Genomic DNA, 21,075 nt, shown 5'->3' with positions numbered 1-21,075 from the left:
AATAATTCCCTGGACTAAAGCTTTGTTGGCTGAGTTGTATTTAGTGGACCGTGGTGGACGCGGAGGATAGGTTTCAAGGGCATATGAAAAAATGGTCTGAAAGGCCTGAAATGATCCATTATAGCTGAAAGGCAAGACTAAATAGGGAATGCCTTTATCCATAGTGTGGGGTATCAAGCCACACACCCAGCAGTCTGTAGTATTAACTATCAGTTGGTGTTGATGCAAGAGCTGTACAAATGTATTGTTAATAAATTCTGAGTGTCGAGCTTGTTCGTGTTCAGGAAATGAGTGAAAAGAATGCATAGAAGAAACCGTAGAAGTAGTAGGATCAAGGGGAGGTACTGTAGTTACTGGTATAAAAATCAAATGTACACCAAAGACGATTCCACCCACCAACGTTATCAAAACAATTAAAAATGTAACTGCACATTGCATTAGAAAGCATTTGCTGTGAAGTATTCTGTACAGTCTATTTCTGCGAACATAAATTACATTTTCTCGTTGTAGCTCAGGAAGCTCCATCTTCTACGACCGTTCGCGACCACTGATGATGTGTACGTAGATGAAAATGCCTCTATCAGCCCTGGGAGTTCCCAGAACTAACAGAAAGATCGACCTTGTGTCTGACCCCCGCAGATTCAACTAGGCACACAGCCACGACCCTACGGCTACCCAGACGGCAAGGCAATTTTAAAACAAAAAGAAACAATACAAAGTATTAGCAAACTTCCTGGCTGGAGGCAATGTATAGCAAATTCAAATCTGAAAATAGGCAGTTTCCTGCTTTATTTGTCCATATTGCGAGAACGTAAGTTGTATCTCAGTTTTGCAGGAGCTGTCTGATCTGGAAACAATGTATTTTCAGCTGACGTTGCAATGTTCACGTTCGCCGATGGCAAATGTTCTTTTGGTGCAGATGGCAAATGTTCATTGGGTGTGGATGACAAATGTTCAGGGTTCAAAAGAGCAGTTTCAGGAGGAGAGTCAGAATTTGGTGAATCCGTGATTAGTTCTGCATCGCTGAAAGGTATGAACCTGGGGATTTGTTCCGTTTCAGAGGTACCGATTCCTTTCTTTACCCAGTTGTCGTAAGGAAGTGGCAGAGGCACACGTTTAGCATGTGTCGTATGGATCCAGTTTTTTCTTCCGGCCACACGAATAGCAGTTCTTGTTGCTAGCAGGACTTGGAAAGGGCCAATAAATCTGGGCTGAAGATTTTTTGTTCTTGCAAAATTTCTGATGACCACCTGATCACCCGGTTTCAGCTGATGGCCTGGACTCTCCGGTGGCTTTGGCAATGCATCGAAAACCTGTTGGTGAATAAGACTCAATTTAGCAGTCAAGTCGAAAAGGTAATCAATTAACATTGGGTATTCCAGCTGCTTGAATTCTTTTGGTCTAGGTACCCCCCAAACATTTGCAGGACGACCAAAAACTATTTCATAAGGACTAAGCCCTACTCTAGAATGTACAGTCGCTCTTGTTGATAGCAAAGCCAAAGGCAATGCGTCTGGCCAGGACAAACCCGTGGATGCTTGTATCTTAGCAAGTTTCAGTTTAAGGGTGCCATTGTAACCCTCGACTAAACCCGCGGACTGGGGATGATTCGCACTATGAAACTTCTGTCTAATCCCTAGGCCGGCACACACACTCTGCATAACTTTCCCTACGAACTCACTTCCGTTATCTGACCATACAATCCGTGGCATTCCGTATCTGGGGAAGTATTCTTTAAGAAGAATTTTGGCAGTGGATAAGGCAGTATTGTCCTTCAGTGGGTATGCTTCGATCCATCTGGAGAAAGCACAAACTACCACTAGGACGTATTTCAGATTATTGCAACGATCCATGTGAATGAAGTCTAGTTGGATCACTTCAAAGGGGCAGGAAGGAGGAGCGAAGTGACCTGCAGGTGTGGGGATTCCCTTGCCAGGATTATGCATCAAGCATACCATGCAATTTCTCACCACTCTCTCTGCACACTTACTAATCCCGTCATTCTTCCAGACCGGAGCCAACATCTTACAAATCCCTTTTGAACTGATGTGTGCTGTTCCATGTGCCATCGTTACTACTGCAAGCACATATACATCAGGCAACATCCAACGCTGTTGTTCCGACAAATCAATCCAACACCCACTCGAGTCCAATTTACCCGTGCTCTCTCTCCATGCAAGTTTTTCCTCCTCAGTCGCCTCTTTCTGAATTTCTTTCACGCTTTCCACTGTGTCTTCACACATTCCAGACTCAGAAATCCATCTTGCAGACGTTGCAACATACATTCTACTCATCATATTTCTAGCTGTCTGTTTTGCAATCTCATCAGCAAAAGCATTCCCACGACCAACATCATCCGTGATTGCTTTATGAGCACTGCATTTCACAATTGCAACTTCAGTCGGCAAGGTTAGAGATTCCAACAAGTCATTAACTAGCTGACCATGTTGAATCTTAGTCCCATGGGACGTAATGAAACCTCTCTCTTTCCACAAACGGCCAAAACTATGGGCCACGCCGAACGCGTACTGACTATCTGTGAACACATTCACTCTCTTTCCCTTAGCTAAAACGCACGCTCTTGTTAGCGCGATCAACTCTGCAGCCTGGGCAGAATTCTGACTCACTCTTGCAGTCTCCACAATCGTACTCAAAGTCGTTACTGCATAAGCAGCAGTCATATCACCATTCTCCAATTTGAAGCAAGACCCGTCAACATACAACGTGCCATCTGGATCTGACAACGGAGTGTTTTTTAGATCAATTCGTCCTTTTGTTTCTTCCTCAGTTTTGAAACAACAGTCGTGTGGTTCGGAATCACTCGACTCTTGGCTAGTCGGCAACAATGTTGCTGGATTCAATACATTGCATCTTTTGATCTGAATATGACTAGCTAACAGTGTCAGTTCATAACCTGATAATCTAGCACTGGTAAGGTGTTGCGTCTTGGTTCGGTTCATGAGTGTATCCACAGCATGAGGAACCATAACTACTAGCATGTTGTTCATTACTAAACCAGCAGATTGTCGAATGGAAGCTGCAGCTGCGGCTGTAGCTCTCAAGCAACTAGGCAACGCTCTAGCTACTGGATCTAATGTTGATGAAAAATACGCACAAAGGCATTGTTTATCACCAAATTTCTGCGTCAAAGCACTCAACGCACAACCTTCTCTCTCATGGACATAGAGCGTGAATGGCTTACTGTAATCGGGTGTACCCAATACAGGAGCTGAACACAGTGCATTTCGTAACTCAGAAAAACTCTGCTGACATTCAGCAGACCATGGTACCGGACTCGGAACACCTTTCCCAGTCAAGGCTACCAATGGTTTTGCTAGAAGAGAAAAATTTGGGATCCATTGCCTACAATATGAGGTAATACCTAAAAAGGCACGTACTTCTCTCTGCGTGCTAGGAACATTCATCTGTGTAATTGCTTTTATTCTCTCTGGGGTCAACTTCCTTCCCTCCTTTGACAAGAGATGACCTAGGTAGGTCACTTCTTGGCAGCAGTATTGCATTTTTGAAGGTGACACCTTGTGATTCAAATCTGACAAGTGATGCAATAAAGAAATCGTAGCTGTTTTGCAAGTTTCCTTGTCATCGGCAGCCACTAGAAGATCATCGACATACTGTACTAAAGCAGAACCAAGAGGAAGTACGAAGGAATCTAACTGGCTTTTTAATGCTTGACTGTAAATGGATGGGCTTTCACAATAGCCTTGTGGAGCGCGTTTAAACCTAAAGCTTCGTCCTCCTAGAGAGAAACCGAAGATATCTCTGCTTTCCTCGGCTATCGGAATGCTGAAAAAGGCATTTTTCAAGTCGACAACCGAAAACCATGCTGCTGTAGCAGGAATCAACGTTAACAATGCAGTAATGTCTGGTACCACAGGAAACTGTGGGATCACAATTTTATTAACCTCTCTAAGATCAATTACGAACCTATATACTGGAGGCTTTGTAGGGTCAGTTCGTTTCAAAATAGGCAGTACAGGACTATTACAGACATTACCTCTAGTTTCTTCTATAACGTCTTTCTCAATCAGATCTTGTACTATCAGTAGGAGCGCACGCTCACCTTCACTAGAGATTCTGTATTGTGGAATTCGTGGAAGTTTGACATTTGCTTTCAAAGTTACTACATAGGGTGGAATTTCCAATAGACCTACATCATTAGGACCAGTCGCCCAAAGAGCATCAGGGAGTGAACGCAGCTCTGGTGGGAGCGCATCCATCGACAAGTACATCGGAGAGATTATTCTTTTACCCAACGTAAGCTGTACTCCTGCTGGAGAACAGTACAATGTCGCGTACAGGCGTTTTAACAAGTCTAAACCAAGCAGATTTTCGTTACAACCTGTCGTCAAAATCAGGGGTGCTTTCAATTGACAGGGTCCAACAGAAATCGACAAAGGACCAGAAACAGGGTTATGAACAGGGGCGCCCGAAAAACCTACTGAAACGTTTGTTGAGCCAGACAAAGGTGCGCCAGGGAGTTTCGCATGTATGATAGAACTTTTTGCTGCACCAGTATCCAACAGAAACGGTTCGACTATACCTGATGTTGCTACTGCGACATAAGGCCCACTCTGATCTACTGGTACTGATACTACTCCCTCTCTTTGTCCATGGCTGTCCTAGTACTCACTTTGCTGAACTTCCCCACTAGTTTCATAATAGTCTTCAACATGATACTGTGGAGACCTATTCTGTTGGGCAGATTGTCCATTTCGCTGGTCGAAATAATTAGAGGGGCGATCACTTGTCTGTGGAGGCATAGTACTTCGTCCTCGACCTCTAGAGTTTTGCATAGAACTACCACGACCTCTCTGAGCTGCCGCAGCATTATTTTGCGTTCGAACTGGACACTCACTTTTGTAATGACCTTCCTTTTTGCAATAAGCACATTGATTCCATTGGTATTGTGGCCTTTGAAAATTATAATCCGTTCTTTGATATGACCCTTGCTGCATATTAGTTTGATTTGTGCGAGGCGGATAAGCTTGCTGTAAAAGTACTTTAGTTTTTAAATCTTTCGTCTTTTTATCTGATTTTTTCCTTCTCTTCTTTATCCCTATTTTCATAGTACTGAGCAGTCGCAAGTATTTGCGCAGTCGTAGAGACAGCCCACGCACTTTCAGAATTCTTTAATTTACTACTAAGTTCTGGCAACAGATTGTGCACAAATTTATCAACAAATAATCTCTGGCCTCCTTCTGTGCTCATATCCTGACCACTATGATCCACGAACGTCTCTTCGAATCTTGTGAAAAAGTCGGAGACGCTTTCGTCTTTCTTTTGTTTGCACGCGGACAATTTGTCCCAGTTAACGCGCAATGCTGGCATCAAGGTTTTCATTAAATCAATTATTCTACCAGGCAAATTAGCAATTAAAGGTTCAGGTTTGGAACCACCTATTTGTTGACCATCCGCTGCAATTATAGCTGCCCAGTCATCACCTAGGGCAACTGGATGATTCTCTTTACGAATTTTAGCCCAAATTGGTTGCGGTACTACATTACCAAATAGCAGATCTATGTCAGCAAGATTCAATACACAAGCGTCAACCGTTTGAGCCAACTCTTTGTAGTACCCTGCAGGATTTTTACGCGGATCTGGCAAGGCCTGTTTTACTGCTAACACTTCAGCTCGCTTCCATGGAATATGTATCCATACTCTCTGGAATTGGGCCGGAGCGGCTGCAATACCAAGGTTTGCGTTAGCTTGCACAGCTTCACGCCAAATTGGCGGAACCTCTCTCATTGGGTATTGACGATTTTGTTTCGTACTACGTTTCTCTAATTCTCTCGGTGAACGAAGGGATGAGTCATTCCTGTAACTTAAAATCAGTTCCATCGCTTCTTTTATATTTTGTCCAACTATCATACCTGCAGCAAACTCTTTCTGAACATTAATTAATTCTCCTAGATTTGATTCAGGGTCATCCTCTTCCAATTCCTCACGTAGAAGAAAACACATTTCATCGAACACATATCGTTGTGTCGGTTCGTTCCATTGCATAAATGTATCTAATACATTTTGTACATTATATCTTCCAACTTTCGAAACCCATCTAAGAGCAGTGGAATCTAATATTCCTCTTTCTTCAGTACTGGGAAGCTGACTACGTCTCTGCACAGAGTCAGAGGTAGGAGTCTTAATCAGAGTTTTATAGAAGGGAGATAGAACATTAGAGACAGAATCAGTGATTCTTCGACGAACAGAAAGCGGAGTCATAATATTAGCAGAAGCAGTAAATAGAGTAGCAGTTGGAACAGATAGATCAGGAACAGTAGGAGTAGCAGGCAAAATAGCTTGTGAATTAGCAGGTGTTAGCGACACAGGCATAGGTAAAGAAGCCGGCAACCCTAGAAGAGGGGTTGTCGAAGGAACATTAATATTGACCACAGGAGGTACAGGAACTTGATTCAGGGGAGCGGGAACAGGGACACCAGGTTGTCCAGCAACCGGTAATTGAACATTCGGTATAGGTGGAGCCGTAGCACCCTGTGCATACGGTGGGGGTGATCGTAACAAGTAAGACAACAGGGGATCCTTTTCAGGGTCCTCTAGTATCTTAGCCGTACTCGATGGCAAAGCAGGATAGCACTTGTCTATCGCTAAATTACGCTCTCTACCGGCCACCTCCATCGCTTTCTCAGACTCGTTGAGTTGCAGCTGCCTAGCAGACTGTTCTAAAGTCAACTCTTGCTCTTTCTGTTCTTTCTTCAACTTTTTAATTTCTCTCTGTTTAGATTCTTTTCGCCAATAACGGAAAGAATCAAACATTGCCGGCCGGGCTTTCTTCTTAAACAACCTTCTTTCTAGATTATCGAGAACTTCAGGTTCGAAACTACCATGTAGTGGCCAACTAAGGACACCATCTTTCTCTGTGTAGCGGATCCATATCTCGTTATAAGAGATAGGGCCCACACCAAACTTGCAATAAAGATCATAAAGGGGAGTTCCAATCGGAGGAACCAAACACGAGTCCTCCAACTGGGAATCACTGTTGCAACTAAAACAAGACAACATACAATTTTTCCGACTTACCATTTTATAATCCGGAACACAAAACAAACAAGACACAAACAGAAAAAAATTCGCACTCGAACCAAGAACTTAGGCCTACCAGAACTGACAAATGTATCGATACCTGAACTGAACAGAATGATTATCGTAACCAGAATAACCAGTGATAATCTTACAGAACTGAACTGAACTGAGAACTAAAAGGATTATCCAAACAGGAGCAACCCTCACAAAATACTTAACTGAGGTACTGAAGACGTCACCAAGGAGAAACCCGTCACGTCTCGCCGTACTAAGGACTGCACCTCGGGTCCAAGACAGGGCGACGGTCAAGGCAACGGACCACTGCAGCCGTCTGAACGGGAACCCTCGTGGAAGAGAACGTCGGGGCCACTTTTGCGATATGCCGGGATCGATGAAGTGGGGCGCCTCCCTCTGAAATCTTCACACGAAGCTCCTCGAACTCTTCAGGCTTTTGGACCGGTACCGAATGACGTGGCCCCACGTTGGGCGCCAATTGGAGTTCTGGACTTTTTGGTTCCGTCCAGAGGTGTCAGGGATAACACCCGAAGACCCCGGAGTTCCACCTGTCTCGGTGCACAAATAAACAGAAACACGGGCTTCTCGATGGTGGCGTCAAAGACCAAAGGTTTATTACTTCAGGGACACAGAAGTCACAGAAACTACACATGGGCAGTATCTAGGAGCCTGTTCCATTTGTACAAAGAGGGTTGCTCCTTATATACTAAATATTGGGCTTCAGGCAAATTCTTTACATGTTACCACAGTTCTAAACATTCGTGTCTTAAACAATAAATATTTGGCGTTGCACAGGAATCGTCAACAGTATCTGATGTCAAAACATTACGAATGAGGGGTTCCCACTAGTCCATCATAATCCCATGTCAATTCTTCATTCAAGACCCGGACCGCCTCATCGTAAATTTCGTTACCTCCCCCCAATAAAGGCCCAGAAGGAAAGGAGCAGAGCCAGGTGTGGAAGATAGAAAGACAGGATAAGAGATGTTTGTGGGTCGTAAATGGGCACGGTTACCAGCTTCGGCCGCCTAATCATGATCAGGCCAACGAACACAAGAACCAGTATAGCAGGACTGGCCTCAGGCTGGGGAGGCAGTTCTTGCCGAGTCATGCTGCCACAGCGTTGCTGGCCTAAGGTGCACGTGTCACTAGCAAGGTGAATCGCCGGTTAAAGCCTACGTGTCCTTAAATAAGAAGAAGTCATTGCGTGTCCATTGACTATGTGAGGGCAAGGAATACAAAATGGCTTCCGTGTTCTAAGATGGATGCCATGGGTAAATCACAAATGTGTTGGTAACAGGAGTGCTCTTGCTCGTAGCATAGCGAAAACACCAGGATATACTAAATGGATCATTTGCGGTTCACTGATACCAAAATTATGTATTTACGACAATGTTACAAACACGAATAAAATCGTCACGGAACCTCAATTTGGAGGGCAGTTGCATGGGTCCAGAGATCAGGAAGGATCCCAGGGATTTGGAGGGCAGTTGCATAGGTCCAGAGATGACAGTACGGGGGGTCCCAAGGAGTTGGAGGCAGTTTCATTGGTCCAGAGATGTCAGTACGAGGGATCCCAAGGAGTTGGAGGCAGTTTCATTGGTCCAGAGATCACAGTATTAGGGATCCCAAGGAGTTGGAGGCAGTTTCATTGGTCCAGAGATGACAATACGAGGGATTCCAAGGAGTTGGACTCAGTTTCATTGGTCCAGAGATGACAGTATGAGGGATCCCAAGGAGTTGGCGGCAGTTTCATGGGTCCAGAGATCAGGAAGGGTCCCAGGGATTTGGAGGGCAGTTGCATGCGTCCAGATATCAGGAGGGATCCCAGGGATTTGGAGGGCAGTTGCATGGGTCCAGAGATCAGGAAGGATCCCAGGGATTTGGAGGGCAGTTGCATAGGTCCAGAGATGACAGTACGGGGGGTCCCAAGGAGTTGGAGGCAGTTTCATTGGTCCAGAGATGTCAGTACGAGGGATCCCAAGGAGTTGGAGGCAGTTTCATTGGTCCAGAGATGACAGTACGAGGGATCCCAAGGAGTTGGAGGCAGTTTAATTGGTCCAGAGATGACAGTACGAGGCATCCCAAGGAGTTGGAGGCAGTTGGAGGCAGTTTCATAGGTCCAGAGATCATAGTACCATGGATCCCAAGGAGTTGGAGCACAATGTGTAGGATTACGAATCCCAGTGTGAAGGATTCCAGTGAGCTGGAATGAATTTGGATGGATCAGCTGTGCAAGAGATTTATCCTTCAGTACTGTTTGTAAACTTGGCCCATTTTGCCCTTACATTTTTGGTAACAATTGTACATTTTTCTCTTTCTCTTTGTCAGGTGTGCAGGCCATTACCATCCTCCACCCCTTTCCCGAAACATCTCGCTGGACGATGAGGAAGGAAATCGACAACATTGTCCCTCCAAATCTGCTCTCGAGATCTTGGGAGACCTTCCCTCCGGTGGAGGTAGAGCTCTTTAACTCCAGTTAGGTGGTGGGGTCATACGCATAAAAGAAAGGCTGCAGGCATGCTTTCTGATTGGTTGACAGAAGGGTTCAGTGGTCGAAGAACTCAACCTAGGTTGATGGACAATCAACTTAGACTTTGATTGGCCAGAAATCAGGACCTCTGCATGATGTTTCACATGGTTCCTTCTTTGTAGTCACTACTAATGAGAAGAGACCTCTCAAATTAGCATTTTACACATTTTTTAAAAGTTGCTCCGGCCCACGTATGACCCATCTGTGATATCATTCCATAAGAGTTCCACACACAGCGGCGTTATCTGCTCAACATGACTTTCACAAAGGTCAGAGTCTCTCTAAAACGATGAGTGATCTTTGGGTTCTGAATTTCCACTTCCAAGGTTTTTTTAACTCATTTTCACAGTTTCCTTTAGTTCTTAAACAATAGCAGATATCACAGTATGACATCAGAGCGAGTTGAAGATGTTTGGAACATCACACCAAAGTACAGAGATACATGTAGAGGCGGCTTTTTTGAACTTTCACAAAGTGTAACAATCGATTTTGAAAATGAGATATGTGATTTGACTGAATAATTTGTTTGTAAGCCTCTTTGTTGATCTGTTGTGTCAGGGTTTTCCAAGTATTATTTTAATTTTTGAGGATTTTTCCTTTACTTTCTTGACCATAGGAGACTCATGCCCCAACATGCCACCAAAATGCCGCCACTGTCCTGGGATTGTGCTCTTTCGCTTGGCGCAGTGTGTCTCTTATCCATAATGTGGCCCAGTGGGGCTTGCCGTTTGAGTTGTCAGCATTTACACTGTCCAGATTTTTGGGTCTCCGAGTAGGTTCTCCTCTTATGGTGTGCTGCTGTGTGTATATCTTTACACTTGGGCTTCCATTTCCAGTGGCAGGATCATTTCTGAGATGTGCAGTACCGCCTGCTTCCGCACACATACACATTATGAGTTGGGCGATTGTTATCACATCTGATACATACTTAGTGCAATAAAAACTGCACTACCTTCCCAAAGTTACATTTTGGGAGATTAATCTATCATAATTTAAAGGGAGGGAAAACCAGAAGAATACCAGGGCATGCAGATTTTAGTGAGGTAAACACCAAAATAGTCATGCAATGGCCCAGTTTAAAAGAAAAACTCGTAATAGGCGCTATTTATTGAACCCAGCGACTAACGTAACCGATTGTATCGTCATTTCTGAAGTGCAGTGAATACTGCACCCAGCACCAGGACATTTCTAAGGGGGACCCTAGACTTATCTTATCTTTTGATTGAGTCAATCGGCCTCTTTGAGGTAAATCCTTGGATTGAGGGGATCCAGCTGAGGGTTTGTCCTCCTGAGGAACATGATCAACTTTCGTAAGACCTAAGATGGATCGGCGAGGTCAAAATGGAGGACTTGCAGTAGTCAAGGTGGGAAAGGAGGCAGGACCCTACCACTAGGCCGACATTCTTTGTAGATATACACAGACAGATCTTTTTCAGGATCTTTAGCTGGCCCAAACCCTGGTGACCAAACTTCCAGAATTAATTGGATAAAAGATAGCTCGCGAAACAAATTCTCAGATTCCTAACTTGACCCACAGGCTGAGGAGGGGCGTACGCCAGAGCTTAGATCGCTCTGTTATGTTGATACAGACTTTAGGCAAACGTAGTGACAAGGCGGAGCCTTGGTGAACGCCTCATGGTAGTGAGATGTCCTTTGACTATGTAAAAGGGGGCATTGTCACAGGCTGTCAGTGATTTCAGAAAAATGAAGTGCTCAATGCTAGCGCTTGTCCTCAGCCCAGCGGATTCAAAGCACTCCAGAAAGATGTCATGGTTGACCGCATTGAAGGACACTGAGAGGGTGAGGAAAATCATCCCTTCTTCCTGCCCCTCATCTTGCCAGGCCTCTCACTGGCCAAGAATTTCAACGAGTACTGATTGAGTCCTGTGTCCTGGCCCTTTATCAAGCGGTCACTATCCTGTCCTACTAGGTTAGCCAGGCAGCCTGTTTGTGTTGTTGCATAATCTTTGCCACAGCAGGAAGTTGAGAAAATATTATGCTTTTCAACCCTAAGCATTCAAGGACAGACGTTTTCAACAGCGGGGTTCTTCGACCCTTTTTGAGTCACTGTGCTTCGTGTCCTTCGTGCAGCGAGGCCCTGTTGACTGCCTGAGGAAGTCCTGTCATGGGAAGAAGTTCTTGGGCAGTGGTCATCTGGCGACTCGGAGTTAATGCTGGATGGAGCAACATTGAACTTGCTCAGGGTTTTCAGTGTGAGGTCCGAGATAATAACTGAGAACGGATGGCTGTAAAGGTTTAGAGGGATGGTCAGAGTTACTCATCTGCTTTTTCTAAATATTAAACATTTTGGAGGGACAGACTACTACAACAGTTCTGGGATAGGGTAACCCCTTAATCAGGTATGGTCATGTTGCATCATTCTTCAATCCTTTGCGTGTGCTGGACGGCTAAGGGCCGTCCGACGCAACAGTGCTGTGTGCGTTGAACGGCTCTTTGCCAAACGCACATATGGCCCTTGAAATCACTTTTGTGAGGGCCCAAAGGGATTTCCTTAGTGCCCTGAGCAGCCTCGGAAGTTGGGGAAGGGCTTCCCCAGCTCCTGAGGCTGTTCTGCTTGTTTCATGGAAATGAGGATCAGTGCGCATGTCACGGCGACATCATTTCCATGAAACTGAAATGAGCCAATAGGCTCATTTCAGTTTCACTATCTACATGCTTTCGGGGCTATCTCTGCCACCGAGCAAGTAGAAAGGCAGGAGAGGTATCATTGGAAAGAGGAGACTCTCCCCCTTTCCAATGGTATCCACCCCCTAGTGGATGCCTGCTTGGGGAATCACCTTACTAGGGCGATCCCCAAGCAGGGATCCACCGACTGGACACCTGAGAGAGAGGAGCAGCCTGTTGGACAAGGGCCTTCGCTCCCCCAATTAATTTGTGGCATATTCAGTCTTTCTACTCAGAATCCCCTGTAAACCGTAAATTTAGCAGAAAAAATTAATTTGTCTCACTTTTCTGTATAGGAGAGTTGTAGGATCACCGGGCTGACACAAATTTCCCCCATTCAGCGTTACCCCAGGTTTCCCGATAAAAATGGTACTTGTGTGGGTGAGCCAAGTGCCCGCGGCAGGGAAGGACCCAAAACGTATTGTGGAGACTTCAAAATGACATATCACAAAACAACCTGGATTTGCAAGAAGGGGCACCTGCGTTTTTTGGGGCCGGACCCGGTGGCCGTCTAGGGAAACCTACCAAACCCAGACATTTCTGAAAACTAGACACCCGGGGAAGTCCAGGGAGGTATGACTTGCATGGATCCCCCAATGTTTTCCTTCCCAGAACCCCCTGCAAACCTCAAATTTAGCTGAAAAAAATAATATTTTCCTCATATTTCTGCAATAGAAAGTTCTGGAATTTGGTGGATCCAAAAACTTCCACCCACCCAGCATTCCCCAAAGTCTCCTGATAAAAATGGTACCTCACTCGTGTACCATTATAAATATAGGTATTTTGGGTGTCGATATTCTGTCAGTGAACCGTTTTGGGCCCTTCCCTTCTGCGGGCACTTAGCCCACCCACACAAGTGAGGTACTATTTTTATCACGCATTCTGAAAATATTACGCACGGCTCCCATTGCTAATAAAAATGAAGCGCTGGGGAAAAAAACATAGTTGCAAAACTAAAGTTGGGTGAGCCTCGCACAACAAAAGAATAGTTACGAGGCTGCCGTTGCTGAAGTCAAAGCACAGCATATTGCGTTGCAAAAAAAGCTGCGGGAGAGCGTGTTGTGCCTGTACCAGCAGGCAGGAGAAAATCATGTAAGAAACAGTGCTCACAGACTGTAAATAAAACATACATAGTAACACCGCATGTAAGAGGGCCTCATGGGAGGTTGCAACATGCGAAAAGGAGGTACTAAGGAGGGACTACTAAGCCTATTTGTAAACCAAAATCCACCATTTACAAAGGACAGTAACAGGAACCAATTGAGAAGATGGGCGGAGCCTAAAGTCAATACCTGAATACAGCATGTCTCGAAGAGACAGCGTAAGCGCTGCCTAGGTGAGACCTAAAAATACTCCCTTCCAACAGAACCCACTGACAGTCCCTGCCGCAAGTTCACAGATGTCACTCATGCACCAGCAGGATTCCCCGTGGGAGATGGGTAAAGCCTTAAGAGCGTGCAAATTAAATTAAATTAAAAAACATAATTTTATTTTTAGAATTTTTTAACTATGTTTAACTAAGTTTTTACAATCTTACTTTTTGTTTGTTTGTTTTTACTGCATTTGGACAGCGCATGCTTGTTGCCATCCTCTAGCTGCTCGAGCCTGCATAAGAGGCTTCTGGGCAGTGTTGAAAGTTCTCTTTCTCATATATCTGTGATAAGGTCTGTTTGAATCCCTGGGGTTGTTGAGGCAGAGGGTGTTCAACACAAATAGTTCTTGGCAAGAGAAGGCGAGGAGGGCCAATCAAGAGAATGTTCTGCTCTCCAGGAATTGTCAAACCTGCAGTAAGGGGCTGATATAGTGTTTGGGAGGTACAGCACTTTAATCAAACAGCAGTGGATGCCCTGTCCACCCGACATAGGGTGCGTTGATGTCTACGCACCCTGACAGGATGTCTGCTGTTGTCTGGCAGATCCCGCACATCTGGCCAGCTGTAAATCAACCCTTGCTTTTTGAAAGCATCTCTGACTTACTGCACTGTCGCAACCTTGTCCCGCAGTAAGGAATGCTGCTGTACTGCTCCAACCGCAGGGAATAACTAGCAACTCATTGGGATCTGTGCTTCCTTCCTGCAGAGGAGGACCCCTGGCCCTCCGTTTGGCACCAAGGTCTGGAAGGGCCTTTGCATTGGATCCATGATGGCGCCCCGCGCTCGCATACCTGTGCTCAGGTGTCCCAACGTGCTACTGGTCCGGCAGCTGATGCGCTACGAAGCCATACACAGCGAGGTCAGGAGGCGTCTGCAGCTCTCTCTCAAGGTACTGTGTCCACATTTTATATCAGCCAGGGAAGGCAGGGGGGGCCTTGTGCTTGGAAGAGGGGGTCTACAATTAAAAAACCTGGATTTCAAACTCAGTTCAGGAAGTGCACACTACAAAGTAACAACCGTTCCTCTGGCAAAGGGAGGAACTGAGAGTCCAGACAACATGTTTCCCGCCTCTTCTGTACAGAGGGAGAGGCTGAGAGTCCAGACTACAAGGCATTCACCTCGCCGATGGCAGGAGGAAGAGCGGAGAGTCTAGACTGAAAGGTTCCCTCCTCTCCTCGGGTCAAAATCAGGGCACAGACTCCAGTGTCCACAATGCCAGTCTGTCATCTGGCAGAGGGAGGGGGGGCAGACAACATGCTTCCCGCCTCTCCTTTGGCAGAGGGAGGGACTGAGAGTCCAGAGTGCATGACACTAGTCTGTCATCTGGCAGAGGGAGGGGCTGAGAATCCAATGTGCACAACACTAGTCTTACACTGCAATGGCAGGCCTGTAGCTCCATTTTGCATAGCCCCTCATGGTTGGCATAATACATGCTTCAGCCCACGGGAGGCCCCTGGGGTGCCCATGTGTACCGTATACTAGAAACTGACTAGGGTACTCCAGTATCCAATCTGGAGTGTACCAAAGTTCATGCATAACATTTTAAGGAGAAAGCAGATAGACTGTGGTCCTGATTAGCAGGACCCCAGTCAGACTAGTTGAAAACAGTGTAACATCAGCAAAGAGTGGGGGTAACCATACGAAGCAAATCCTACTTTCCTACAGTGGGGCTGAGATTCCAGAGTGAATGATAATAGTCTGTGATGTGGCGGAGGGAGGAACCGAAAGTCCAGTCCAACCTCTCCTGTGGCAGAGGAAGGGTATGTGATTCTAGAGTGCATGATACTAGTCTGTGGCATGGCAGAGGAAGGGCCTGAGATTCCAGAGTGGCTGACACTAGTCTGTGATCTGGCAATGGAAGGGGATGTGATTCCAGAGTGGCTGACACTAGTCTGTGATCTGGCTGAGGGAGGGACTGAGAGTCCAGAGTGCATGACACTAGTCTGTGATGTGACAGAGGAAGAGGCTGACACTTCAGAGTGCCTGATACTAGTCTGCCATCTGGCAGTGGTAGGGGCTGAGATTCTAGAGTGCGTGACACAGGTTTGTGATCTGGCTAAGGGAGGGGCTGAGATTCTAGAGTGCGTGATACTAGTCTGTGATCTGCAGAGGGAGGGGCTGAGAGTCCAGACTTCCTGACACTAGTATGTCATCTGGCAGAGGGAGGGGCTGAGATTCGAGAGTGCTTGACACAAGTATGTGATCTGTCAGAGGGAGGGGCTGAGAGTCCAGAGTTCCTGACACAAGTATGTGATCTGTCAGAGGGAGTGGCTGGGTGTCCAGAGTGAATGATTCTAGTCTGTGATCTGGAAGAGGGAGGGACTGAAAGTCCAGTCCAGCCTCTGCTGTGGCAGAGGGGAGGAGCTGGGACTCCTGCATGTTTTGATTGAGTGCTCTTTGATTTCAGTGTGAAGTGTGAATCTTGATTGGCTACTGTATTTTGTTAGCTTGTGTGTTTTGAACGACTATTGTGCTTGACTTTCTTCCATGTGTTTTTGATTGGAAAATATTCTTATCAGTGTTCTTTGTGCATTTGAATTGACTACTGTTAGTTGTCAGTCTTCATTGTATGCTGTGATTGGCAAGTGTTTGTTGTCTGTCTGCCTAGCGTGTTTGGATTGGCTAGGTTTATTGCCAGTCTGGCTTTTGTATTTTCTGTACTAGAAAGAAGTCCTAGCGAGGAATATTCCAGTGTTTCTAGTCATTTAATAGGTGACATTCTTCTTCTGGTGCCTTGTGCTTTGTGTGTTAATAGTGCCAGGGGGCCAGTTTGTACCCTTAATTAAATATTGCTTGATGCCCTTTTTCCATAAAAAACATGGGTAGATAGAGGCTCATGGAGATGGTTTGGGGTTTGCCAGCTGGGCATAGAGAAAGAATGAAGGTCGAAATAAACAAACATGTCAAAAGAGACAGTTCATACATAGAAAGAAAGAAGACTGACAGACAAGTGGGTGAGGAGAGAGTGTGAACAGAGAAGCAGATGGACAGAGCAACAGAGGTGGTGGGAGGGATAGAGCAGCTCATAAAGAGGGTGTGAGGTAAATATAAGAAGTGTGAGGTGGATAGGATGCAGAGTGGAGGTGGATAGGAGGCAGAGTGGAGGCGGATAGGAGGCAGAGTGGAGGTGGATAGGATACAGAGTGGAGGTGGATAGCATACAGAGTGGAGGTGGATAGGATACAGAGTGGAGGTGGATAGGATGCAGAGTGGAGGTGGATAGGATGCAGAGTGGAGGTGGATAGGATGCAGAGTGGAGGTGGATAGGATGCAGAGTGGAGGCGGATAGGAGGCAGAGTGGAGGTGGATAGGATACAGAGTGGAGGTGGATAGGATGCAGGGTGGAGGTGGAAAGCATACAGAGTGGAGGTGGATAGGATGCAGAGTGGAGGTGGATAGGATGCAGATTGGAGGTGGATAGGATGCAGAGTGGAGGTGGATAGGATACAGAGTGGAGGTGGATAGGATGCAGAGTGGAGGTGGATAGGATACAGAGTGGAGGCGGATAGGATGCAGAGTGGAGGTGGATAGGATGCAGAGTGGAGGTGGATAGGATACAGAGTGGAGGTGGATAGGATGCAGAGTGGAGGTGGATAGGATACAGAGTGGAGGTGGATAGGATACAGAGTGGAGGTGGATAGCATACAGAGTGGAGGTGGATAGGATGCAGAGTGGAGGTGGATAGGATGCAGAGTGGAGGCGGATAGGAGGCAGAGTGGAGGTGGATAGGATACAGAGTGGAGGTGGATAGGATGCAGGGTGGAGGTGGATAGGATACAGAGTGGAGGTGGATAGGATGCAGAGTGGAGGTGCATAGGATACAGAGTGGAGGTGGATAGGATGCAGAGTGGAGGTGGATAGGATACAGAGTGGAGGTGGATAGGATGCAGATTGGAGGCGGATAGGAGGCAGAGTGGAGGCGGATAGGATACAGAGTGGAGGTGGATAGGATACAGAGTGGAGGTGCATAGGATACAGAGTGGAGGTGGATAGGATGCAGAGTGGAGGTGGATAGGATGCAGAGTGGAGATGGATAGGAAACAGGGTGGAGGTGGATAGGATGCAGAGTGGAGGTGGACAGGATGCAGAGTGGAGGTGGACAGGATGCAGAGTGGAGGTGGATAGGATGCAGAGTGGAGATGGATAGGATGCAGAGTGGATGTGGACAGGATGCAGAGTGGAGAGTGCAGAGTGGAGGTGGATAGGATACAGAGTGGAGGTGGATAGGATACAGAGTGGAGGTGGATAGGATACAGAGTGGAGGTGGATAGGATGCAGAGTGGAGGTGGATAGGATGCAGAGTAGAGGTGGATAGGATACAGAGTGGAGGTGGATAGGATGTAGAGTGTAGGTGGATAGGATACAGAGTGGAGGTGGATAGGATACAGAGTGGAGGTGGATAGGATGCAGAGTGGAGGTGGATAGGATGCAGAGTGGAGGTGGATAGGATACAGAGTGGAGGTGGATAGGATACAGAGTGGAGGTGGATAGGATGCAGAGTGGAGGTGGATAGGATACAGAGTGGAGGTGGATAGGATGCAGAGTGGAGGTGGATAGGATGCAGAGTGGAGGTGGATAGGATGCAGAGTGGAGGTGGATAGGATGCAGAGTGGAGGTGGATAGGATGCAGAGTGGAGGTGGATAGGATACAGAGTTGAGGTGGATAGGATGCAGAGTGGAGATGGATAGGATGCAGAGTGGATGTGGACAGGATGCAGAGTGGAGGTGGACAGGATGCAGAGTGGAGGTGGATAGGATGCAGAGTGGAGATGGATAGGATGCAGAGTGGAGGTGGATAGGATACAGAGTGGAGGTGGATAGGATGTAGAGTGTAGGTGGATAGGATACAGAGTGGAGGTGGATAGGATACAGAGTGGAGGTGGATAGGATGCAGAGTGGAGGTGGATAGGATGCAGAGTGGAGGTGGATAGGATACAGAGTGGAGGTGGATAGGATACAGAGTGGAGGTGGATAGGATGCAGAGTGGAGGTGGATAGGATACAGAGTGGAGGTGGATAGGATGCAGAGTGGAGGTGGATAGGATGCAGAGTGGAGGTGGATAGGATGCAGAGTGGAGGTGGATAGGATGCAGAGTGGAGGTGGATAGGATGCAGAGTGGAGGTGGATAGGATACAGAGTTGAGGTGGATAGGATGCAGAGTGGAGATGGATAGGATGCAGAGTGGATGTGGACAGGATGCAGAGTGGAGGTGGACAGGATGCAGAGTGGAGGTGGATAGGATGCAGAGTGGAGATGGATAGGATGCAGAGTGGAGGTGGATAGGATACAGAGTTGAGGTGGATAGGATGCAGAGTGGAGGTGGCAGTGCAAGGAGGAAGGAGGACAAGCAGAGGGGAAGTCAAGGGTTTTGCTACGGATCATTCATTGACACTAGGAATGTTATAGTTGGACATTTTTGCCATGACGTCATATTCTGTTCTGATGTGTTCCCACTCACTCTCTATCCCTGGTTAGTGTGCTTGAGAAGTTAGATGGAGCAGGACACTTTGCGGTGGTCACTTTTGTTGCATTTCCTGCTCCTAGGAATACATCGACCGCGTTCTGAAGAAGGATCACGAGTTGAATGCGATGAACATCAAAGACCCAAGGGCTGCGGAGGAGAAGGTCCATGCCGCAGATCTTCTGAAACTGGTTCTGGTGAGAAAGTTTTTTCATTTAACCATTCATTCTAGATGGTGCTATGTTGTTGTAAGATCAGCCCTGTAGGGTGGAACAGTGTTGAAAGATCTCTGTTGTGGGGTGGTACATTGTTGTAAGATCTCCACTGTGCGATGGTACGGTGTTGTAAGATCTCCTTGTGCGCTGGTCCTGAGTTTTAAGATCTCTGCTGTGGGGTGGTACATTGTTGTAAAATCTCCTTGTGGGGTGGTACAGAGTTGTAAGATCTCTACTGGGGTGTGGTACAATGCTGTAAGATCTCGACTTGTCTTATGGCCGATAGGGACATTGTCTACATCGGTAAGTTAGCATGAGCATTGCTGCCATGATGCTGCTTTTGCACATGTTACTCCATGACTTTATTTTTGCAAGACGCTGTGTATGCAATACGCTGTTTATGCATTTCACATGAGAACCTTCTGCTTTGTGCATTGTCTGTCTGTTCTTGGAGGTTAGTCTGAACACTGTGTACAGTGTCGACTTGTCTTATGGCCGATAGGGACATTGTCGACGTGGCTAAGTTTGCATGAGGTTTGCTGCCATGATGCTGCTTTTGCACACGTTACTCCATGACTTTATTCTTACAAGACGCTGTGTATTTATTTTATTTTATTATTAAATTTATATTGCGCACAGCTACCCTAAACAGGGTTTCCTGGCGCAGATAGTTGGAGTACTGCAACTGAGTAACCAGAAAACTCATCACTGAGAAAAGAGCCAGGTTTTACGGTCTCGCCGGATCCTGAAATAACACTGTTCCTGCTTCATAGATCAAGGAAGAGAATTCCATAATCTGGGTCCAAGGAACGCGAAAGAACGACCGCCCATTCTAGATAGTCTACAGCTAGGTGTTACCAAGTTGCCTGAGTGGCTGAGCGTGGGGGACAAGACGGAACATAGAGATGGACAATCTCCTTAAGATAAAGAGGGGCAGACCCTTGTTTGATTTTAAAAATAAGACACAAGGTCTTAAATTTGATCCGACTCTCAATGCGGAGCCAGTGCAGATCCTGCAAAACAGGGGAGATAGATGATATCCTTGGGGTCTGACATACAAGACGAGCTGCGGAATTCTGGACTACCTGGAGTTTCTTCAGCACCTCCTGATTTCCCCCAAGGTACAATACGTTCCCCTAGTCCAGGCGCGAAGTAATTAGCGCCTGGACCACCGTTCTTTTTGTGGAGTCAGGGAGCATCCAGACAATCTTCCGCAGCCATCTTAGAATAGTAAAACATGTGGAAGCAACGCTAACCACCTGTTGCCGCATTGAGAGGGTGTTGTCAAGGATAAACCCCAGGTTACGGACTTTTGTAACCGGTTGAGGGAGGGTGCCCATTTCCGTTGGCCAATGTTGGGGCCCCCAAAGATGCTTATGTTTGCCTAAGATAACCACCTCGGTTTTCTCTCCATTCAACTTCAACAAATTAGCACTCATCCACTCCGACACCCGCCGTAAACCAGCTTGAAGGGGCGAAAAAGACCCTTCCTTGGTAGAGGACAAGGAGAAGATGATTTGCATGTCATCGGCGTACGAGAAGAGGGACAGACCTGCCTCCTCTACAATTGATGCCAGGGGTCTCACGTAGATGTTAAAGAGCACAGGGCTCAGCATGGACCCCTGAGGAACTCCGTACGCAGATGACCTGATGGTAGATGAAGATTTAGAAGCGAAAATTCGAAATGTACGGTGCCGGAGAAAAGAGGACAGCCAGATTAACGCAGGCCCTACAA

General features: G+C 46.5%; 1 protein-coding gene across 5 annotated transcripts in view; it reads left to right on the top strand.

Moving 5' to 3' along the window:
* SPAG17 (sperm associated antigen 17) overlaps positions 1–21,075 on the top strand; it is a 1,244,773-nt gene that overhangs the window by 1,112,469 nt on the left and 111,229 nt on the right. For all 5 annotated transcript variants that reach the window (XM_078656351.1, XM_078656349.1, XM_078656348.1 and 2 more), the window contains 3 exons: positions 9,406–9,533; positions 14,371–14,553; positions 19,209–19,322. In XM_078656351.1, coding sequence (XP_078512477.1) covers positions 9,406–9,533; positions 14,371–14,553; positions 19,209–19,322 — 425 coding nt within the window. The remainder of the gene's footprint in view (positions 1–9,405; positions 9,534–14,370; positions 14,554–19,208; positions 19,323–21,075) is intronic.

This window comes from Lissotriton helveticus, chromosome 8 (genome assembly GCF_964261635.1).
Source record: "Lissotriton helveticus chromosome 8, aLisHel1.1, whole genome shotgun sequence".
Classification (NCBI taxonomy): Eukaryota; Metazoa; Chordata; class Amphibia; order Caudata; family Salamandridae; genus Lissotriton; species Lissotriton helveticus.
Note: the sequence above shows the minus strand (reverse complement) of the source record. Positions and strands in the feature narration are given on the sequence as shown.